Here is a 19674-nt window from a genome sequence, read left to right as displayed (position 1 = left end):
TCATTTGTTCTTAGCTGACTTTTGAGTTGAACCATAATTCATTCCACCTCTATTTTAAGGTGCAAAGGGGAAAAAAAAGGACATTTCCAATCTCACAAGCAAAGCCCAAAGCTGATCTTCACTGCATTTATCATGTATTCTGTCACGAGTTCTGTTGCTGTTTATGGAAAACACACTCCCAGGAAGCTTCAAGCATAAACACTACCCATAACAACACATTTCAATTCCAGTGTCATCTGGCAAAGGAGAATCCTGTGAAGGTTATACCTGCTTTGGTATCTGTCCAAAGTTATTAATGAATCCTATGGTAGCTGTCTCTTTTAGTGGATCGTTGATGTTATATATGTCCACTTGCCCCTCATAGAAGAGATGGTGAAAGACATTTACAGCTTCTACTGCAGCAGGACCTTGCTGTTTATAGCCAAAGATCAAGTCAATCCACTCATGCAGATGTGCACTCACAAAGTCACATTCCAGAGCCTGAAATTCAAAGGGCATATGCATTAAAATCAGCTGTATTGGGTCATCAGCTGAGTCTACAACACAAAGAAGACTGCAGAATATATTCTGTCATACTCCAGTTACGTTCTGATACAGCTTTCCACGGAAGGCAGTCTTGCCCCAGCATACTCCCTGGCCCAGAAAGGAAACACCATCAATCCAGAATTCATGGACTGGCTAGTAGCTGTGGCTGCACGAATGGAGCTTAGATGATTATGCAGTGGAATGTCCTGACTGACACCTTCTATCATCATTATTAAAAAGCAGGTTACCTCTCGATGCACCCTGATGAATTCGCGAGGATCCCCTTTTGCCCATGGGGGGAGGATTACATCACCAAGTTTAGTGCCATTTTGTTTGCAACCTATAAAAAAAAGAAGATGAAAGCAAAGAAGAATTTGGAGGAAAGCACTGAAACTGCAGTGCAACAGCAACGGTGAAAAAATGGTATTAAAAAAATCAAATTCTAAGACCTTTCCTGTATAAAACAAGCCCTTTCTTTAAAATACTGCAGCATTTTTACATGCCAGGCAATGCAACAGGAACAATTCTGCCTTGGTTGCTCAGGTTAAGATTGCTTGCAGGAGTAAGAATTCAAATACAGGAACATTGATAAGACTTGTGAGATGACCGTGTTCCAGAATTTGCTCTTCTAACCAACCTTCTAGGCTTCTAGCTAGAGGTGTTGATTAGACGACTCCTCCTCAGTCTTTACAACTTCATAATGCACAGTCTGAACTCAAAAGCTTTATGTTTCCCCATCAAGTGCTCTTAGACCCTGATCATTTTGTCTTTATTTTTCTATTTAAGTAAATTTCTACTTTTCTCTCCCTGTCTTGGGAAAGACCTACTGCAGCGAACGGATGTCACTGCCACTACAATGACCTTCTGCAATCACACCCAACCAGAAACTTGTTCTCTCAGTTTAACCCACACCTTAAGCAGCCAAACCCTGCTACCAGGAACTGCTACCAAGCAGCTCTCCAGCTTGCACCTGAAGGAACTAGCATAGCATGGCTCATTTCTGATCTCCTGTGTTCTTCCCTTGTTCTTAAGCTCTGATGAAAACTAGATTTAAGAGAGGACATCCTTTCCTGTAGCTGGCATGAGTGTGTATATAGCAATGGCATGTCAACAGAGTATATTCTGAAGAAAACAAAACCCAGTGCAAGACAGTGAACAGAAAGCTACTCAGGAGCCTTGGTGCCACAATATTTCATCCCAGGATTTATTTTCTTCCCAATACAACCACTCTGTAACAAGGAATGGGTTTTACCCAGGAGAATAGCTACACATCACAGGAGTACAGGCTAAAGATTCAGTCCCCAACACTCAAGACCTAACTGGTACCCCCACAAGCTGCACACCCAAGGACATCGGTGATTCCCCTGGACATGGAGCAGCCACATCCATTCATCTTGGGGCCTGGACAGCCCTGTTCCTCCTCTGAACATTAAACAGTGGCACACTGCAATGTATTTGTTAAGACTTCCCAGCTATATTCTTGTTTTGTTGCCAAGAGACAAAGCCATGCTTCCTATTAGCTCAGAGGAACACCAACACCTTCCCAAGTTTGTGGGGGTACACAAGCACTAAGCACATTGCTCCACACAAACGCTGCTTCCATCACCAGACTTCCAACCCTCCTCTCTTCATCTGGGGGAAAAGGAAGCAGGACTGCTACAACTTAAAGAGAATCAGAAGTGTCACACAGTGTTTGAGGAATGTTCTTAACAAAACCTTTTCTATTGTTGTTCCAAACGTTCAGTGAGGAATTTCTAGGACCAAGTCACATGGAGGAAAACCACAAACTGGAGAAAATCCAAGTACAACTTGGATTATCTGTGTGCTTTGACCTGGTAAAAAACCCAAAAGTGAGCTAAAACATCCCACTCCAAACAAAAATCCTTTTAATTCAACAATTCTTAGAACAAGCTTTGCAATAACTGCTTAAAATAAATAGTCACTGCTTGAGAAAACATCTGAAGCCCGATAAATCAGCTAGAAATACATCTGAGGTATCACAGAGGAAATAAGATTTCCTCATACACTCTCCTCAATGAAACAATGAGTTCCAAATCATTGGGGCTTTCGATTACAGCACTGAACAGACAGGTAGTACCAGGAAATACCAGAAGTGCTCATACTTTCATGTCCCAACCTGCAAACCATCTACCACTTAGTCCTGCAGATCCTTTTCCACCCATATTACACGACACTTTGCTCATGTCAGACTGGCTGGCGTTGCTCTCACACCACCTGCAGCAACGGTACCGAGCTCAGTCTGCCTACCTAGGTCAAAATTGTTGGAATTGAGCAGGAACTCAGGGAGGTAGAAGAACTCTGGGATGAGCTCCTTCACGTCTGCCATGTTGTGTTTCGACGCCGAGTACCAAGCCTCCCGTACGCTGTGAAACATCCGGTCAGCCAGGTCGAAGTGACCACCCTGTGAGAGAGAGAGAAGCACATCATAGGGTCTCTCAGCACAGCAGATTTTGCCAAAGTGACAAAAAGAACATCCTCTGCCTAATAAAGAGATCGTGTGATGTAACATGTTGCTTCCTCTAACACAATAGTTAAGCAGCTGCTTTTTGGTACATAAAAGTAACACACTGAGGTCCTGGAGCGTGTCCAGAGAAGGGCAACCAGGCTGGGGAAGGGGCTGGAGGGCAAATCCTCTGAGGAGCAGCTGAGGGAGGTGGGGGTGTTCAGCCTGGAGAAGAGGAGGCTGAGGGGAGACCTTCTCCCCACCTCCATTGCCCTGCCAGGAGGGTGCAGAGAGGTGGGCGATGGTCTCTTCAGCCAGGGGACAGGAGATGGGACGAGGGGGAATGGCCTCAAGCTGCCCCAGGGCAGGGTCAGCTCAGCTGGGAGGGAAAAGTTCTTCCCTGGCAGAGTTGTGGGGCTGTGGCACAGGCTGCTCAGGGAGGGGGCTTAGTCCCCACCCCTGGGTGTGTTTAACAGATGGGGAGATGAGGTGCTCAGGGATATGGTTTAGCACAGGACAAGGATGGTTGGACTCGATGATCTTAAAGATCTTTTCCAACCTTGTGATTCTGTGAATAATAGTAAATATAAAGCTGTGATACAAGCAGAATTCTAAGAGCCACCTAGTCCTATTTCAAAGTTCAGTGTCTTCCAAAGAAACCCAAATCTTTTTTGCCACCTGGTTTCTGTCTAGGAAAATATCTGACACATAATGTTACAAACCACATTACCCATCAACCTGGCAAACAGTTCCAGGCTCCACAAATGTTTATTTTAACACTCGGTACTAAATTGGCTCTTTGGATAGACATACTGGTTTAAAATAACAATCTTTCAACACCTCCAGTACAGAACTAAACAAGTGGCATATGATTCTTTCAACAAGAGCGAGATAAAGCACTATGAGTGAAGTATTTTTCACAATAAAATTTGCTTTGGGTTTTGTCTCCTGATATTTTGCTCTCCCTACATCTAGAAAAGTGTTCCAACTACAAGAAAACTATGTGAATTCTGTTATGTAATTTACAAAGAAACATCAAAAACCTCCCAGGTAATAACAGAATCAAAGGTTGGAAAAGACCTTTTAAGATCATCAAGTCCAATCATTCCTGTCCTAAGCTAAACCATATCCCTAAGTACGCCTTCTACCCTTTTTTTTAAACACATCCATGGAAGGTGACTCAAACACCTCCCTGGGCAGCCTGTTCCAGGCCCCAACAACTCTTTCAGTAAAAATTTTTTTCTAATATCTAATCTGACCCTGCCCTGGCACAGCTTGAGGCCATTCCCCCTCGTCCCATCTCCTGTCCCCTGGCTGAAGAGACCATCGCCCACCTCTCTGCACCCTCCTGGCAGGGCAGTGGAGGTGGGGAGAAGGTCTCCCCTCAGCCTCCTCTTCTCCAGGCTCAACACCCCCAGCTCCCTCAGCCGCTCCTCAGAGGATCTGCTTTCCAGCCCCTTCCCCAGCCTGGTTGCCCTTCTCTGGACACACTCCAGGACCTCCACATCCTTCTTATGATGAGGAGCCCAGAACTGGACCCAGCACTTGAGGTGCAGCCTCACCAATGCCAAGTATAATCACCTCCCCAGACCTACTGGCCACACCATTTTTGATTCAAGCCATTCTAAGAACTCTGCTAAAAATGTTCCTTCTACCACATATGATGAAAAAAAAATATGATCATATTTTTCACTTTGATCTCAAATTCACAGTAGGAAGTAATCACAGAGTGAAGTGGTGGAATTTTTACCTGTAACCGTAGGAAAATCTGAGTGAAGGGCTCCATCCGGACAAGATAGGAAGCCACTATCATGGCTGATGAATAGTGGGTCCCATAGTGGTAAGCTGGGGTTTCCCCTGCAGAAGATTAAAAACCATAAACATAGAACATGGCAGCTAGGTGACAGAATCTGTACTAAGTGGGAAAAAAAGATCAGAGATGCATTGTAATTATTCTGTCAGCTTGGATGCAATTAAAATCTGCACTTGTCATTTTTGAAGCTTTCAGATTCTCAAGAAGCATCACTTGAGTTTGGGCTGCAGTCCAGTAGCCCTGATTCAATGAGCTTCTGCAGAGCCATACTGAATGGTTAGTCACTTTTAATTTTAACTGAAGTGCTGCAGCACACACAGCTAACGGTGATTTCTGCTGATGAAACACTGTGGTTTCGGGGTTTTTTTTACTTTTAGTCTTATTGGTTACTGTGGAATTACAGGCTTGAGCAGAAAAACATCTCAGAATTGTTGGCTATGGATTTTGCACAGGTTTCCTTATTTAATTTCCTGGCAGAAAGTCTGCATAAATACACTAGAACTTACTGATTCTTTTCTAGAAATAAGCATCTTGCTGCCTGCTGCCGTTTGGTACAGAACAGCACTGCAGCAGTTAAACAGGCCTGTCTTCAATATAAGCACAGGAGGATTATGGAATGAGATGATCTTTTTGAGGTCCCATCCCAGCCAAAGTATTCTATGATTCTATGATGTAACAGCTGCCTTGCCAAACGCAGAAGTTTTACTTTCAATACATAATGAAGCTCTAAAATCAAGAATGCCTAATTTGATTGTATCTCATTCTGAGGACATTTTAACTGAGAAAATGTGGTTTCCTTAGCAAAACACCCCATGTATTAAGATAAGAAATGAAAAAGCTAGAGTATGGCTAATGCAGAAGCAATGTCACTCCTTTACATAACTTACTTTCTTGCAGCAGCACTCAAACTCTGCTCGTAGAGACAGCTGGTTGTGTGCTCCACATGCCTGCTTGTCCCACCCTTCGTACAATGTCAATCTGTTCTGAACATGCAACTGCTTTCTCTTTATTTTTGCATAAAAACAAAAGCTGTCACTTGCATTCAAAACAAACACCACAGCAAGAAAATCAACACCCCTTTGCTCTGATTTAGTATTTGTTGGAGAGTCACTAAAAAGCACGGTCATTCTGCATGTCTACATCCAGGTCTCTCAACCAGGACTATGAAAATCCATGACTCCCTCTGAAGTGACAGGCTCATGCTGCTCTGCTCTTCTTGCATGATGTGTGTCATTACTCACCATTGGGATCTTCCCAGTCTTTGTATCGCTTCTTGTACTGGGCTAACCTGTCTTCTGTTTGAGCTCCCATGGGCTTGGCCAGGTTTCTGAATGTTTTGGGATTTGTAAGATCCAGTTCCTTAAAAAACACACAAACAGACAAAAAAAACCAGACATCAATTTTATAAAAAATATAAACCAAAGCAAAACCGAATCAAACACCAGACAAACCCTTTCAACACTGCTGATTACCATATTTAACACCACATACCTCCTAAGGCTGTCATCTTTGTTTTCTACACACACAGCTGGTGCAATGTTGGATACGCTTACAAGAACCCTTCAGTCTGATCTGGAGAGTCCGTGTTTTTTATTTTAAGTCACATCTGGGCTCCAGATAAATTTATTCCCAGCTCCTTCCTATCTTCTCTGGAGATATTCAAGACCAGTCTGGATGCCTACCTGTGCAATCTGACCTAAGGAACCTGCTTTGGCAGGAGGGTTGGACTCGACAATCTTCTGAGGTCCCTTCCAACCCCTGTGATTCTGTGATTTCTCTCCTCCTGTTTCCCAACTCCCCCTAATTCTGTTCTCAAATATGTGACATGCACTTGAACACTATTTAATGTTCTGGTCTGTGTGGTAGCAGTGGGTGTCCACAACAGCATTAACAGGATATTTCATGTTGAAAAGCAAGTTGTTCTCCATGGGGCAAGATTTCATAGTAGCCTCTATGGGCATAACATCCTTCAGGATGTTCAGTAGCAAGCTAACACAGAGACTTGGAGGAACTGCCACAACAACGGGATAACTACTTAAGAAGACAACAGGTACCCCGGCTCTCACCTGCACACACTTCAGTGACACCTGTAGAATCAGGAGGCATAGACCTGGCTGCATGGGACAGCCAAGCACCTCTAACGTCCTACCCACTGGGAAGCATAAGGAGAATCACAGAATCACAGAACTGTAGGGGCTGGAAGGGCCCTCCAGAGCCCATGGGGTCCAACCCCCTGCCAAAGCAGGGTCCCTAGGACAGGTCACACAGGTCGGCGTCCAGACGGGGCTGGAATCTCTCCAGAGAAGGAGACTCCACACCCCCTGGGCAGCCTGTCCCAGGGCTCCCTCACCCTCACCGGGAAGAAGTTCTTCCCCAGATTGGGGTGGAACTTCCCCTGCTCCAACTTGAGGCCATCGCCCCTTGTCCTGTCCCCACAGACACTGAGAAGAGGCTGCCCATTTCCCCCTGTGGTATTTATAAACATTAATAAGATCCCCTCTTAACCTTCTTTTCTCAAGGCTGAAGAGTCACTCTCACAAAGAACTGGGACCAAATGGATGGAATCAAACAATAAGCAGATAAGCAATAAGGATTTTAAGCCTTGGTTTTACTAAGGCAGTGTAAGCCAGCTGTAATATCTGCAAAAACCTCCACTGTGTAAAAGATGAGTGACAAGGCTAAGGAGGTGTTTTACTTACCTCTGAATCGTAGTCTGCCAGGATCCAGGGGAACACGGGGTACTGCATGAGGTCGTTGTAGGATCTGCCCGCCAGCGTGTTCAAGTGCATCAGGTACTGGAAGTTACTGATCTCTCCTCTCTTAAGGAAGACAGATAACAGCACTGTAAAGCGTTCGCTTTGCAACAAGCAGAGGTCTGCAATGCCAGACTGTCAGAGCATTCAGCTCTCTCCAAACATGCAAAATTTAACTGCAGCATTACAGTGCTCACTCCACTTCTACTACATTCCCTCCCCTCAGTTTCAGTGAGAGAACCATGTCTTATTTGATGATGTCATTAAACACCACGAGCTGAAACGCTGACATACATAGGGGAATCAACTTTTTAAAAGGGTAGACAATGGCAGGACAAGGGGGATGGATTAAAGCTAAAGGAAGGAAGGTTTGAATTAGATATTAGGGGGAAGTTCTTTACTGAGAGATTGATGAGGGGCTGTAACAGGCTGCCCAGAGACGTGGTGGGTGCCCCATCCCTGGGGGTGTTGAAGGCCAGGTTGGATGGGGACCTGGGCAACCTTGTGTAGATTCAGGCCTGGAGGTTGGTGTCCCTGCCTGTGGCAGGGGGTTGGAGCTCTGTGGTCCCTGGGGTCCCTTCCAACCCAGGCCATTCAATGATTCCTGCAGTAGTACATGCCACCTGCTCACTAAGAGGATGCAATGTCTGTGCATTGATTGATTATGTATCGCTACAAAATGTGGAGTTTAATAAAAGAGAAACAAAATGTTCATACTTACTTCCCACCTCTGAGTAACAGATTTTTCTCCCACTAAGGTGCTAAGCAAGCCAGACCTAACGGGAAGAAGGAAGCACATTTTGTGCCTTAGCAGTAAGATCCAGGTGACGTCTTCCCAGGACAACCCAAAGTTTTAAGATTAAAAATTGTAAATGGGAACCGTTAGAGAATGGGGCTTTGCCCCTTTTTGCTTTAGCAGTGCTTTTTAAATTTCTAAACACGGGCTGTTAATATTACACACATTAATTACGCAATTCAGTACAAGTACAAATGTATCTAACAAGCTACCAATGAGGAAACTGGCTTGAACAACTTGGACAGCTCTAATGGCTTTGGGTCTCCAATTCCTTTCAGAATACATTGATATACCAATAATGTCAATCCTGGTAGCATATATTAATTAGTAAGAAGACATATCAATACCCCCAATGGTATTAGTATATTTAAAATAAACAGAGCATGACATCACTAGTTATTTATTTTGGGAATGACCAATTTTAAACTGAGGTTGGACTACCCTCTAGTGAATCCTGACCTTCATGCAAGCATCCTGTATTTGAAACGGATGAGGTACAGATCTCATGAGAACTTGAGTCACCTACCCTTGCTCTACGCTGGTGTTTGGTCTCTGCCCAGACACCGACTCTGAACTGTCAGTTAAAGATGGTACCACAGCCAAAAACCTGCATCAGCGGTAAAAAGGAGATTAAGATGAGTGTTTCTGTCCTTCGAATGTCTTCTGCTTAGAAACAGAGTGCATTTAGCCATGTTACAGACTTCCTTCTCAGCATTTTCACCACCACCGGAATGACCCACAAATTTCACGCAGGCATCGGTGCTTCCTGGCGGCTCTTTGGCACAGCAATATGTTGCTATGAGGTTACCCGCTGCCCATCAGCCATCAGCTCTTGCCATCTGCTTCTGGTTGTTAGATCACCGTAGGATCAAGTATGGCTCAACACTGATATCTGAAAATACTGAGATGAAATGTTCTAACTTATCTCCCAATACCTTTGATAGACTTTGTTTCGAACACCCTTTTGGAAAGCCAGGAGATAGTTCCGTCCGTCCCCTGAGAAAACTTCAATGGCAATTGGCTGAAAAGAAAGAGGACAAACCAACATCAACACTTAATGTGCTTGCTCATCAACTCTAAAGGTCAGGCACAGACTGATTCAATCATACTGCACTACATCTGGCAATAAATTACGCTGAGGCTGACTCTGCTTAGCATGGCTAGATGTTTTATTTTTGGAACACTAAAATTCACTGAAACACCCAATAAACTAAACCACAGTAAGCCAAATGTTCAAACAAGGATGCTCAACTTAAGTACTTCAATTCCAACAGCTCGTTTTCCAAATACTGATCAGCTATGTATTTATTTCCCTTTTCAAAAATGACATCATAATAAAAAAAGAATTCCAAAGCTGGCTCCTCAATCCAGCTACAGTGTCCAAGTTACCTGCAAAAGGTATCTCCTTTTATGGACCTCCTTGATATCTTCATATGCAAAAATGCTGCATGTTCTTTTGAGTTGACTTGGACCTTGCCTTGCTCCTCGGGGTATGATTGGCTCATGCATCCTGTAAATGAGCATAAACAGGCAGGAGATAAGTGATTAAGAAGATAAATGAATTGATATGAAAGTCCAGTTGTAGAAACAGCTGATTTTTCAGTGTGCCACACTACACTGAGCGATTTGTGAGGAAAATATTCCTGAGGTCTTTCCAAAACTGACATTATTTTGGAGTTCACTCCTCAAAAAAAAAAAATCTCATTAAATAATTCTTGTTTAGCTGGTAAGCACTGAGGAAGCTGTCTATTCATCTACTCACTTTGGAGGCAGCGTCTCAATATCCCGTATTTCTCTGGTGGCTGTCATGGTAAATCCATCAATGACATAGAAGTGTTCCTTCCCAAAGAGAAGAAGCCCTTCACTGGTGTCAAGGCCCTGAACCCGAGCACAGCGGTACATATGCTGAATCTGGAATGAAAAGCAGCCAAAGCAGGTTAACCAGAGCAGGCTCAGACCATTGTGGTGTTAGAACAAGCCCAGACACTGCTGGATCACTTGTAGATACAGCAAAATTCTGCTTGATCAGCAATATACTTAGTGCCTGAGATCAGCAATTGAGATGGGAATTAACCCTCCTCTGTATGACACAGATTTATGTATTTACCCAATTTATATATTTACCCACCTGCCCCATACTTCTTGAGCATGTTTTAGAACCTGCTGCCCACTTGACTAGGAACCACAAATGTATTTACTGACATACATCAGACAGAAAGTCTGAAATACCCAATACGCAGCCTGGCTGTTCAAGGCCATTCTTGGGGATAAAATACTAATTATAAAGGGTTTTCTATCTAATGAAGGGAACAATTAACTACAGACAGTCTGCCAAGTTCAGCAGTTATATTTTCAACATCTATTTTCTGTCTGGACACATTAAGTCAATAGGATAATAATCCAAGCATGGGATAGCTCCCAGATTTGATTCAGGACAGGTTCTTTCTTCCATGAGGCAGAAGGGAAGAGCAAGAATGATTCTAGTACATGGCTTTTGGCTCAGAATCTCTTTGAACCAGAGAAGCAGCAGCTGACAAAACATTAAGCAAATTCAGCTGCAGGTCAGGGAAGGTGTTCAGAACACCTATTCATGCTTGTGACATCAGCAATTCCAACACAGTAAGTGCTTAGCGGGTTTGAAGCTCACAGTACCTTCTCCCCTTCTTCAAGAAGCCGAAGCAAAGTTGTATTGTCAGTTTTCTCCTCTTCATCAATTGAACTCCCCTCAACAATTTGATCCTGGGATTGGTCCTGGTTCTCATCATCTCCTCCGTCAGGAGCAGAGCGAGAACGTTTAAGGGGAGGCTTCACCAGGCCTGGAAAAGAACAGAGCTAGGTAGGTAGGTAGATTGATCAATCAAAACCCAACACAAAGAATTCAGTTCATAAAACCTACTGAACTTTGAAATAGCAGATCCAATGCTCAGAAAGAAAAACAAGAGTCCTACAGGATCATTATCTTAATGCAAATCACAGAATCACAGGGGCTGGAAGGAACCTCCAGAGCCCATCGGGTCCAACCCCCTGCCAAAGCAGGTTCCCTAGGACAGGTCACACAGGTCGGTGTCCAGATGGGGCTGGAATCTCTCCAGAGAAGGAGACTCCACACCCCCTGGGCAGCCTGTCCCAGGGCTCCCTCACCCTCACCAGGAAGAAGTTCTTCCCCACATTGGGGCGGAACTTCCCGGGCTCCAACTTGAGGCCATGGCCCCTTGTCCTGTCCCCACAGACACTGAGAAGAGGCTGCCCATGTCCCCCTGTGTCCCACACTTGAGATATTTATAAACAAATGCAAGAGAAGGTATAAAGGCAGATAAACAAATGATCTAACCTTTGACTCTTGCAATAGTGTCCTCCCCATGTTCTGGCTCCTGCTGAGCTGTTTCACCCACTGTGTTCTCTTCTATAGCATCCTGGAAGACTGCAGGGTTTCCAGAAGCCAGGCGCATGTAGTACTCCTTGCTGTCATAACTTATAGCTCTTCGGTAACGAGCAGGTTTCTTAGAAATAATTAAAGAAATTAGTCAGTCAGTCAATTCCTCACTCCCATAAAGTGTTTCAGGAACACTGTGCGCAGCACCGGGCATGCCCATCAAGTGTTCTGTGCGTGCTCATAGACCAACACATAAACAGACACTCCTGTCTGGATCTGGCAGCTCATGTGCAAGGCAGGTCCAGAGCCACATGGGTACTAAGGGGCTTGCAGAAGTGCCTGCAGTTACACCTACAACATGGGGAGTAACAAGTGGGGCTGGTATGTTACAAACCACTGCAGAAGACTGGGAGAGTTGTGCTGATGGCTGGTGGATCGGATGGGTGTTTTAGCATCCTTCATGACGCCCTACATCAAGCACAGCTCATTCCTTAGCCAGCTTGGATAAAACATTGCCTCGTGGGTAGATACAGACATGTGGACATTGATATGAACTAAAAGCAGCCAGGGACCGTCTGTAAGGCTCAGAAATTCGTAATTCAGTTGTTACTTTTTTAGTAAAGGCTCTTTAGTTTGTGTGCAGGAGGCTGTTACAAGGGCATCCAGTTAACCAGAGGAATTCTTTCAGCACCATTTGGACCTCTGGGTGACAACAGCAGCTTTGTTGTAAGTGTATGCTTGGGGATGATGAAGAGACTAAGATCAGCAACAAGGAGATTTATTATTTCAGGTCAGGTTGGCTGTCCCCAAAATCAAACATTTAAGAATCTCTTTTTTTAAAAGTCTTTTGCTCCTTATCACTATGAAAATGCCACTTAAATGATGCTTAAAACCCCGGTGAAAACAACTTACAACCTACAACAACCTTAACTATCACTGCTAGCACGAAGAAGGGAAAGCATTAACAATTGATTTTAGATATTCTGTATAATGGAATTGCTTTAATTTATATGTATTAGCTTATTCCTGAAGAGAATTCAAAACAAGTGAAGGCACATTACACTTTGTACTTAGTGATGGGCAAGACTGCAAATGTAATTAACGTGGAAGCAGCAGCGTACTGAAATGCCTGCAGAGCAGCCACTTCCAAACAAGCCCGCTATTTCCAAGGCAGGATTTGTATTTTTTAAGCAAACATCTGTATTTTATTAAAAGTAAAAACAATGAGAAGGGTCATCTAAACCAAAATCCATCTGGGCTCTAACCAAAGGTGGCGAGTTACAGCCCATTGCCACCAGATCCTCTCTCAGAAAGAAACCCTTTCCCAGTAAGCGCTTCCAAGTGATCAGGTTGCCCATTACTAAACATGTTCCACTGCCCATTAGTTCAGATCCCAAAGCCACAACACTTCACACAGTGAGAACAGTGATAGCACAGCCCAGCACAGCCTGTTAGTGTGCAGCAAAGAAGGTAAGATCTACAGAAGGTTTTATTAGGTGAAGGCTGAGGAGAGTACAGTAACATCTTCTAACATGGTTACTGGGAAAAACCTTAAGGCCTGGAAATATTTATGGAAAGAGCAAGTTGAAAGCCAAACGTTGAAGCCTTGTTAAGATCACCTAACATGCAGGAGGATAAGAAGTTGTGTTTATTTTACATTCTTTCAGTCACAGTGTACTTGTTTCTTTACCTTTTGAGGAATGGTATCATCAGATGGCTCAGGAAGTCTACTTGAGAAGTCAGACTGAAAACAGGGCATCAATTATATAAGCATCAGAGAAAGAACACTTTTGAGAAGAATGCATGATGGCACGTTCTCCATGTGAATTAGACCTTTCTGACAGCTATTCTGTGTCAGACTGCAAGCAGGTAAATCTACCTCCTGGTTTAAAACTGGTTCAGCATTATTTTTTGTGTGCTTGTTTTAAGTACTTTGACACCCATGCTTAATTTGAGGAAAAAAATCCCACAGGTATACACCCATGCCAAGAAAGACACAACAAAGATGGCTCCATTTCTTAAAAATGGGGTTCCAAAATTAACTGGGCCCAACTACCAACTTTTTAAAGACCATGTGCATTCCTGCTATGCAGCCCACACTCATATTTGGGGATGGATGAAAGCACTTTTCACAAGCTCACCCAAACCAAGGCCCAGAGCCTGGTTGGTTGGGTTTTTTTTCTTTTACCATGTTATCTAGCATAAGGCTGAGAACTCAGACCACAACCTCCCATAATTATGGTACTCCTCAGCCTCTAGAGCCTTGTGAAGATGCTCGTGCTGTTCACTGGCACGATCACTTAGCTGACACAAGCACACCTGACATTGCAATTGCAAGGCTCTGAGTTCCCTCAGTTTTGAGCAGAGTGATTCAATCCCTTCCTGAAGCACATTATGAGGAACAACTGGACCTTAGCAACCGTTTAGGACATGGAGACAGAATACCAGGTAATACCAGAGTAAAACACATTTCTTAAGAAAAAAAGTACTAAAAAAATACTGATTTTACAACAGGGCATAACATTACTCATCACAGCATCATGAATACTTACCAGCAAGTTGGTTTCTTGCTCAGCTTCAGGCATGTAAGGGTACTGGATGTAAAACATGTCGTTTCGCACCATCTTCTTCCTCATTCTGCAGGGACCCTCAGTCATCTCCAACATCCACTTGTCCAGATGGGAGCCAATGGGGGGACCCCACAAACCTCGCTCCCGCAGTAACTCGTACTCAATCTGAGACCACTCTTCCGTCACGTATTTTAACGCGTTCTGCTGGCGCTGAACACAGTAAGACAGTTGTAGGTGCATCAGGAGGGATACTTTTCATAGCACCATTAAGGTTAGAAAAGACCTCCAAGATCACCCAGTCCAACCAGCCCCCTACCACCTATATCTCTTGTTAAACCAAGTCTCTAAGGATCTCACTCAACCTTTCCTTGAACACCCCGAGGGATGGTGACTCCACCCCCTCCCTGGGCAGCCTGTTCCAATGTCCAAGCACTCTTGCTGAGAAGAAATTTTTCCTCATTTCTAACCTGAACCTCCCTTGGCACAACTTGCAGCCATCCCCTTTTGTCCTACCTCTGATATGAGAGGAGATGTTTTCACTACAGCACAAAAAATTGTATAATAATTCATAATTTTAGTAACATTTTCTAGCACACCTTAATGAGATTTCTGGCATCAGTTACCATAAAGGCAAGGTTCATGCTGTATTCTCAATAAAAAAGTAAAATAAAAATAAAGTAAAAGCTCTGCTGTTATGCTTTCTCTGTTTTCTTCTCCCTCCTTTACCCCCCTCCTTCAGTTCCACGCCCTCATGCCCCTTAAAGAACAAGCAGCTGTGTGGTGCCCAGCTCTCAGCTGGGGCAAACCCATGACAAAGATTTTCCATGTAATATTGCTGCAAGGATTGTGATCTGTAACCAGCTTGTTTCTCCATTTGTTGATTTGACTGCATAAAAAATACCCCTTAAAAATAACAGCTGTATCTAAACGCTCCAGTGTTTCACCAATGACATCCCAGTATTTCACAAGCACCACACTGAGAAATGGGATCAATATAACCCCACAGCTCAAAATAATTAATCAGGTAATTAATCCCCTGAACCATACCTCCTGGTACTCCTTATACTGCATATCAACCAGGTCCCGAACCACAGCAATGTGAGTAAACATCCACTGGGAAATCTCCTAATACAAAGGAAAGGGGACAGACAGAATGACACTTAGAAAAGAACATTTGAATGGGTACATCACCTTGCTGACAACAGGCCCTGACAACTCTTTCAGGGAAGAACTTATCCCTCCCAGCTGAGCTGACACTGCCCTGGCACAGCTTGAGGCCATTCCCCCTCGTCCCATCTCCTGTCCCCTGGCCGAAGAGACCATCGCCCACCTCTCTGCACCCTCCTGGCAGGGCAATGGAGGTGGGGAGAAGGTCTCCCCTCAGCCTCCTCTTCTCCAGGCTGAACATCCCCAGCTCCCTCAGCCACTCCTCAGAGGATTTGCCCTCCAGCCCCTTCCCCAGCCTGGTTGCCCTTCTCTGGACACGCTCCAGGACCTCCATGTCCTTCTTATGGTGAGGAGCCCAGAACTGGACCCAGCACTCGAGGTGCAGCCTCATCAGTGCCCAGTCCAGGGGCACAATCACTTCCCTGGTCCTGCTGGCCACACTATTTCTGATACAAGCCAGGATGCCATTGGCTGCCTTGGCCACCCAGGCACACTGCTGGCTCATATGCAGTTGGCAAACAACACCCCCAGGGTGTTGCTCCTTCTCCTCCAGGCAGCTTTCCAGCCACTCTTCCCCAAGCCTGCAGCACTGCACTGGATTGGTACATCTCATGTGCAGGACTGCACTTGGCCTTGCTGAACCTCATTTTTCATGTTAACGTGTGTCCCAGCTCACCAGAAGGACTGAGAGCACTGAGAATTCTTTATTTCATCCAAACCACCCAATCATTTTCAGATCAGAAAGAGAACCAGCAAACTCCTGATCAAGCCAACAGGCATTAGCCATCTCCTTGGGCAGGAGTACACCTGCCCCCCTTCACCCACCATGTCCCCAGTGTTTCAAGTGCTAAATATACCAAGAACTCGACCCTCCAGAATTTTCAAACCTTTTCCTTTGTTTTCAATGCCTGAAATACTTTAGAGAACTCCTCACAATGCTGCACCAGGCAGTGTCCTGCTGAGCAGTGCTACTCTCAGGTCTAACCTTTCTTCTTTTAAACAATTAGGTTGTAAAACCATCATTCAGTCCTACCATCAGGATTTAGTTTGCTGAACTCTCCCCTGTAGTATAATAACCTTGGTTCAAAGGAGCATTCATTTAGTCATGACACATCCATGTTCACAGAGGGATTTTCCTAAATCCACATGATGGTGGTGGCAGGATGGAAAAAAGGCCAAGCATCCCTCTCACAGCTTCCATTCCAGAGCAGTATTGCAAACTTTGAGAGTTTAGATCCAGTTTAAAGTTTAAGATCCAGATTAGCAAAGCAGAAAAGCATATATATAACCAGCAGCAGTGGAGCAGTCTCACCACCAAGGAGTTTCGCTCTCAGCTTAACGTTAGATACTCAGCTTAGGACACACAGAAGATACATAGTCTGGATATTCAAAGGGGAAAGAAAACCAAGGACCAGGTCTCACATCACCCTCTGAAGGATTCCTTACGTTGGTGTGTTTATCAGAAACCCTGAACATTGCTGGGTTTTAGACTGGGGGTTATTAGTTGACAGAAATTACCTGTGTAGAGAGGTTGTGTTTATTGAGCCCACTCTCCTTGCGGCTTCTCCTGGAACCAGTTAGTTTAGAGAGGCCAAACCCACTGCTGACTCGTGAGAGTTTGGACTGGGTGGTTGGAATCAAAGCCTCCCCTCTACTGATGCACTTCTTCTCATGAGCTGAAACACAGACATAAAGCATTTGGAGTGCTTTTTAGGTGGGATTTTATCCCCCCTCTCCCCATGATAGTTGTTTTTGAAACTAGAATAACCATTCCTGCTGCTGTAAAAAAAAGGGGGGGTGGTTTTGTTTTTTTCTGTTGTTACTTGTTTGCTGATGACATCAAGCAGTCATGACTTGTGTAAGGAAAGACCCCCAGATGAAATATGGGAATGGCTGGCATTTTGCAATGATGATGAACAGATCTGCTACTCCTTTTTTATCAATTATCAAAACTGGGGTCTGTGAATACTGTCCTCATCTGACGTAGTAAAAACCAGCTGTACATAAACAAAACCTGCCACCCAGCCTCCCTCTACCCCTGCCAACTTTAGTTTTGCTCATTTACATCCCTTAAGGAACAAGTGGGCATTCCAAAGAAGGGAAACAGCACCTGAAGAACTTTCCCTCCCACCCTGAAAACAAAGATAAGAGAATGTCTATTGTTTATGTTATGAACAGCAGGTACTACTGAAAAAAAAATGCAACCAAGCACCATCTCTCTACCCAAAAAGGGGCTATGGCATGACCTCACTGACCAATCTGGCAGCAAAAATACTGAGCTGAGAAGCCAGGTGGGCCTCTCTGTGCACATCCAGCCACCTCAGCCGAAAGCCATGTCCCCAAGACTCGTGTGTGTACTTTAAAACTGAAGTAAAGAACATAAACAATCCCAGTTTCATTCAACACTCTCAAGAGTTCACCATCTTCCTGACATCCAGCTAAGGGATCATATTGTGTATCAGTTACCTTTGATTTAGAAAGCACACGCTCACATTCCCTGTTTCTTTAGCTCACTCCACCTCTGAGCTTTGTTTTTCTTCTTTTAAAACCATTAATACATTCTTACAGCAATAATTTCTCCAAAGATCCTTCACTCAAAACATTTCTGGAAATAGAAGGCCTACCACAGAAGGACTGGAAACCTGAGCAAACATTAGCCAGGGACAAACCATATCTAGAAACAGAATGCAAAGACAAGTATTCCATGCTCCCAAAAATCCTTTTGGTACATCCAGGTTAACCTCAATTACACTGAGGAGTCACCTCAATGGAATTTTATTATCTGCTGCCTAAACTCTTGCTAATTAAGTCCAGCAACAGTTGGGCACTTTTATTACATGGCACAGAGCTGACCTGTGCTCAAAGTGCTGTCCATCAGGATTCCCAGGTCCTTTCCCTGCAAAGTTCTTCCTATGTTGAGCTTTTCCAACCAAGGAGAAGCCACAGCATCACTGCTGCTAGAGAAAGACTGCTCAGTCACTCATTTCTCATTGGATTTCCACACCAAGAGTTTGCAGGCTGCACCCAGACGTGCTCAAGAGGGTTCCCCCTTCCTACCCAGCACACCCAATCCTGAGAACAGTAACAAGAGATCACCCCAGCCTCAGTGTTCATGGGAAGGAGCTAAACAACTCCATCACTGTACCCCACAGTATGCTACTTGGTGTGTGCTGACTCTACCATCGCTGAGACCACCATCGTTGAGCGCTGAACAAAGGCCCTGTGTGCAGCAAAGTATAAATATATCCAATTCTGAATGAGAAATGTTAAACAGTGGCAGTTTACTGACTGCTACACAAAAGCAAAGCCCACACTAAAACATTCAGGGTCTCACTACAGGAAACACAGCGTGCAGGACAGAGAAATCCTCAGTTACACTCACCCAAGTGATTCTGCCAACACTTTAAACTTGCTTCTTCGATGAAAGGTCTTGCAACAGTTATATCCACTTGGCCACGGTCGTTGACAGGGAGTGTCACTTTGAAAACTTCTTCTAAAACCTGCTTTTTACTGTGGATCAGCTCTGTCCACACTCTGTTAATGGCTTTTAGAAGCAGCTGGCGACCTGCACAGGTACAAGACCACAATCAGCAAGCTCTCTACAGTGCTTGTAGAGCTGGTATTTTTACAGCAGTGACTGAGTAACTTCTGCAGTTACGCTCTAGTTTCTTCCCCTTCTCTATGACTTGTGAAATGCCTTTGGCCAGGCTTTTTCTTTTTGCCATTTGTATGATATCAGAAAGTACTTAACAGTCCATTTGGGCAATTTTTTTTCTGCAAATATAAACCACCAGCTCTGATCAGTTGTGATTCTTCACCCACATCCATCTATTAACAACACAAGATTTTCTATTTCCATACACACACTACACTAACATTTTGATGTGTGTGCATAATTACACACCTGCACAAATATTAATATATATATGTAAGAAAAAGCCCACAACACTGAACCCTTTCTTCCACAGCTACTTCTTCAATTTCTTTTGAGTGAAAGACCCAATGGATGCCACTGAATAATGGTTTTACAGCTTATAGCAACTAGTTCTTAGCTATGCTCAACTATGCTTAGCTATGCTAAGGTCCAACTGATGCAAAACAGCAGGGCACTGTTAAAACAAGCCATTTCTTCTGCATTAAACTCAGTGCAAATGAAGCAGTGTTTGTAATGCTGATGCACATCCACAAAGCAATAAAGAGCCCTTGCTTAACA

At 44.2% G+C, this 19674-nt stretch overlaps 1 protein-coding gene across 1 annotated transcript in view; it reads right to left on the bottom strand.

The window, feature by feature from the left end:
• Positions 1-19674, bottom strand: part of WDFY3 (WD repeat and FYVE domain containing 3) — a gene marked incomplete at both ends in the record, with an annotated part of 121028 nt that overhangs the window by 12857 nt on the left and 88497 nt on the right. The window contains 18 exons of the mRNA XM_084266956.1: positions 268-480; positions 774-865; positions 2794-2947; positions 4740-4846; positions 6044-6161; positions 7502-7621; positions 8277-8331; positions 8878-8958; positions 9287-9372; positions 9741-9861; positions 10114-10262; positions 11004-11167; positions 11683-11851; positions 13415-13468; positions 14277-14504; positions 15342-15419; positions 16980-17137; positions 18844-19026. Of these exons, the coding sequence (XP_084123082.1) occupies positions 268-480; positions 774-865; positions 2794-2947; positions 4740-4846; positions 6044-6161; positions 7502-7621; positions 8277-8331; positions 8878-8958; positions 9287-9372; positions 9741-9861; positions 10114-10262; positions 11004-11167; positions 11683-11851; positions 13415-13468; positions 14277-14504; positions 15342-15419; positions 16980-17137; positions 18844-19026 (2330 nt within the window). The remainder of the gene's footprint in view (positions 1-267; positions 481-773; positions 866-2793; positions 2948-4739; positions 4847-6043; positions 6162-7501; positions 7622-8276; positions 8332-8877; positions 8959-9286; positions 9373-9740; positions 9862-10113; positions 10263-11003; positions 11168-11682; positions 11852-13414; positions 13469-14276; positions 14505-15341; positions 15420-16979; positions 17138-18843; positions 19027-19674) is intronic.

The sequence above is a fragment of the Gallinula chloropus genome (assembly GCF_964237585.1).
Source record: "Gallinula chloropus genome assembly, chromosome: 7".
Classification (NCBI taxonomy): domain Eukaryota; kingdom Metazoa; phylum Chordata; class Aves; order Gruiformes; family Rallidae; genus Gallinula; species Gallinula chloropus.
This window is presented reverse-complemented; position numbering and strand designations above follow the sequence as displayed.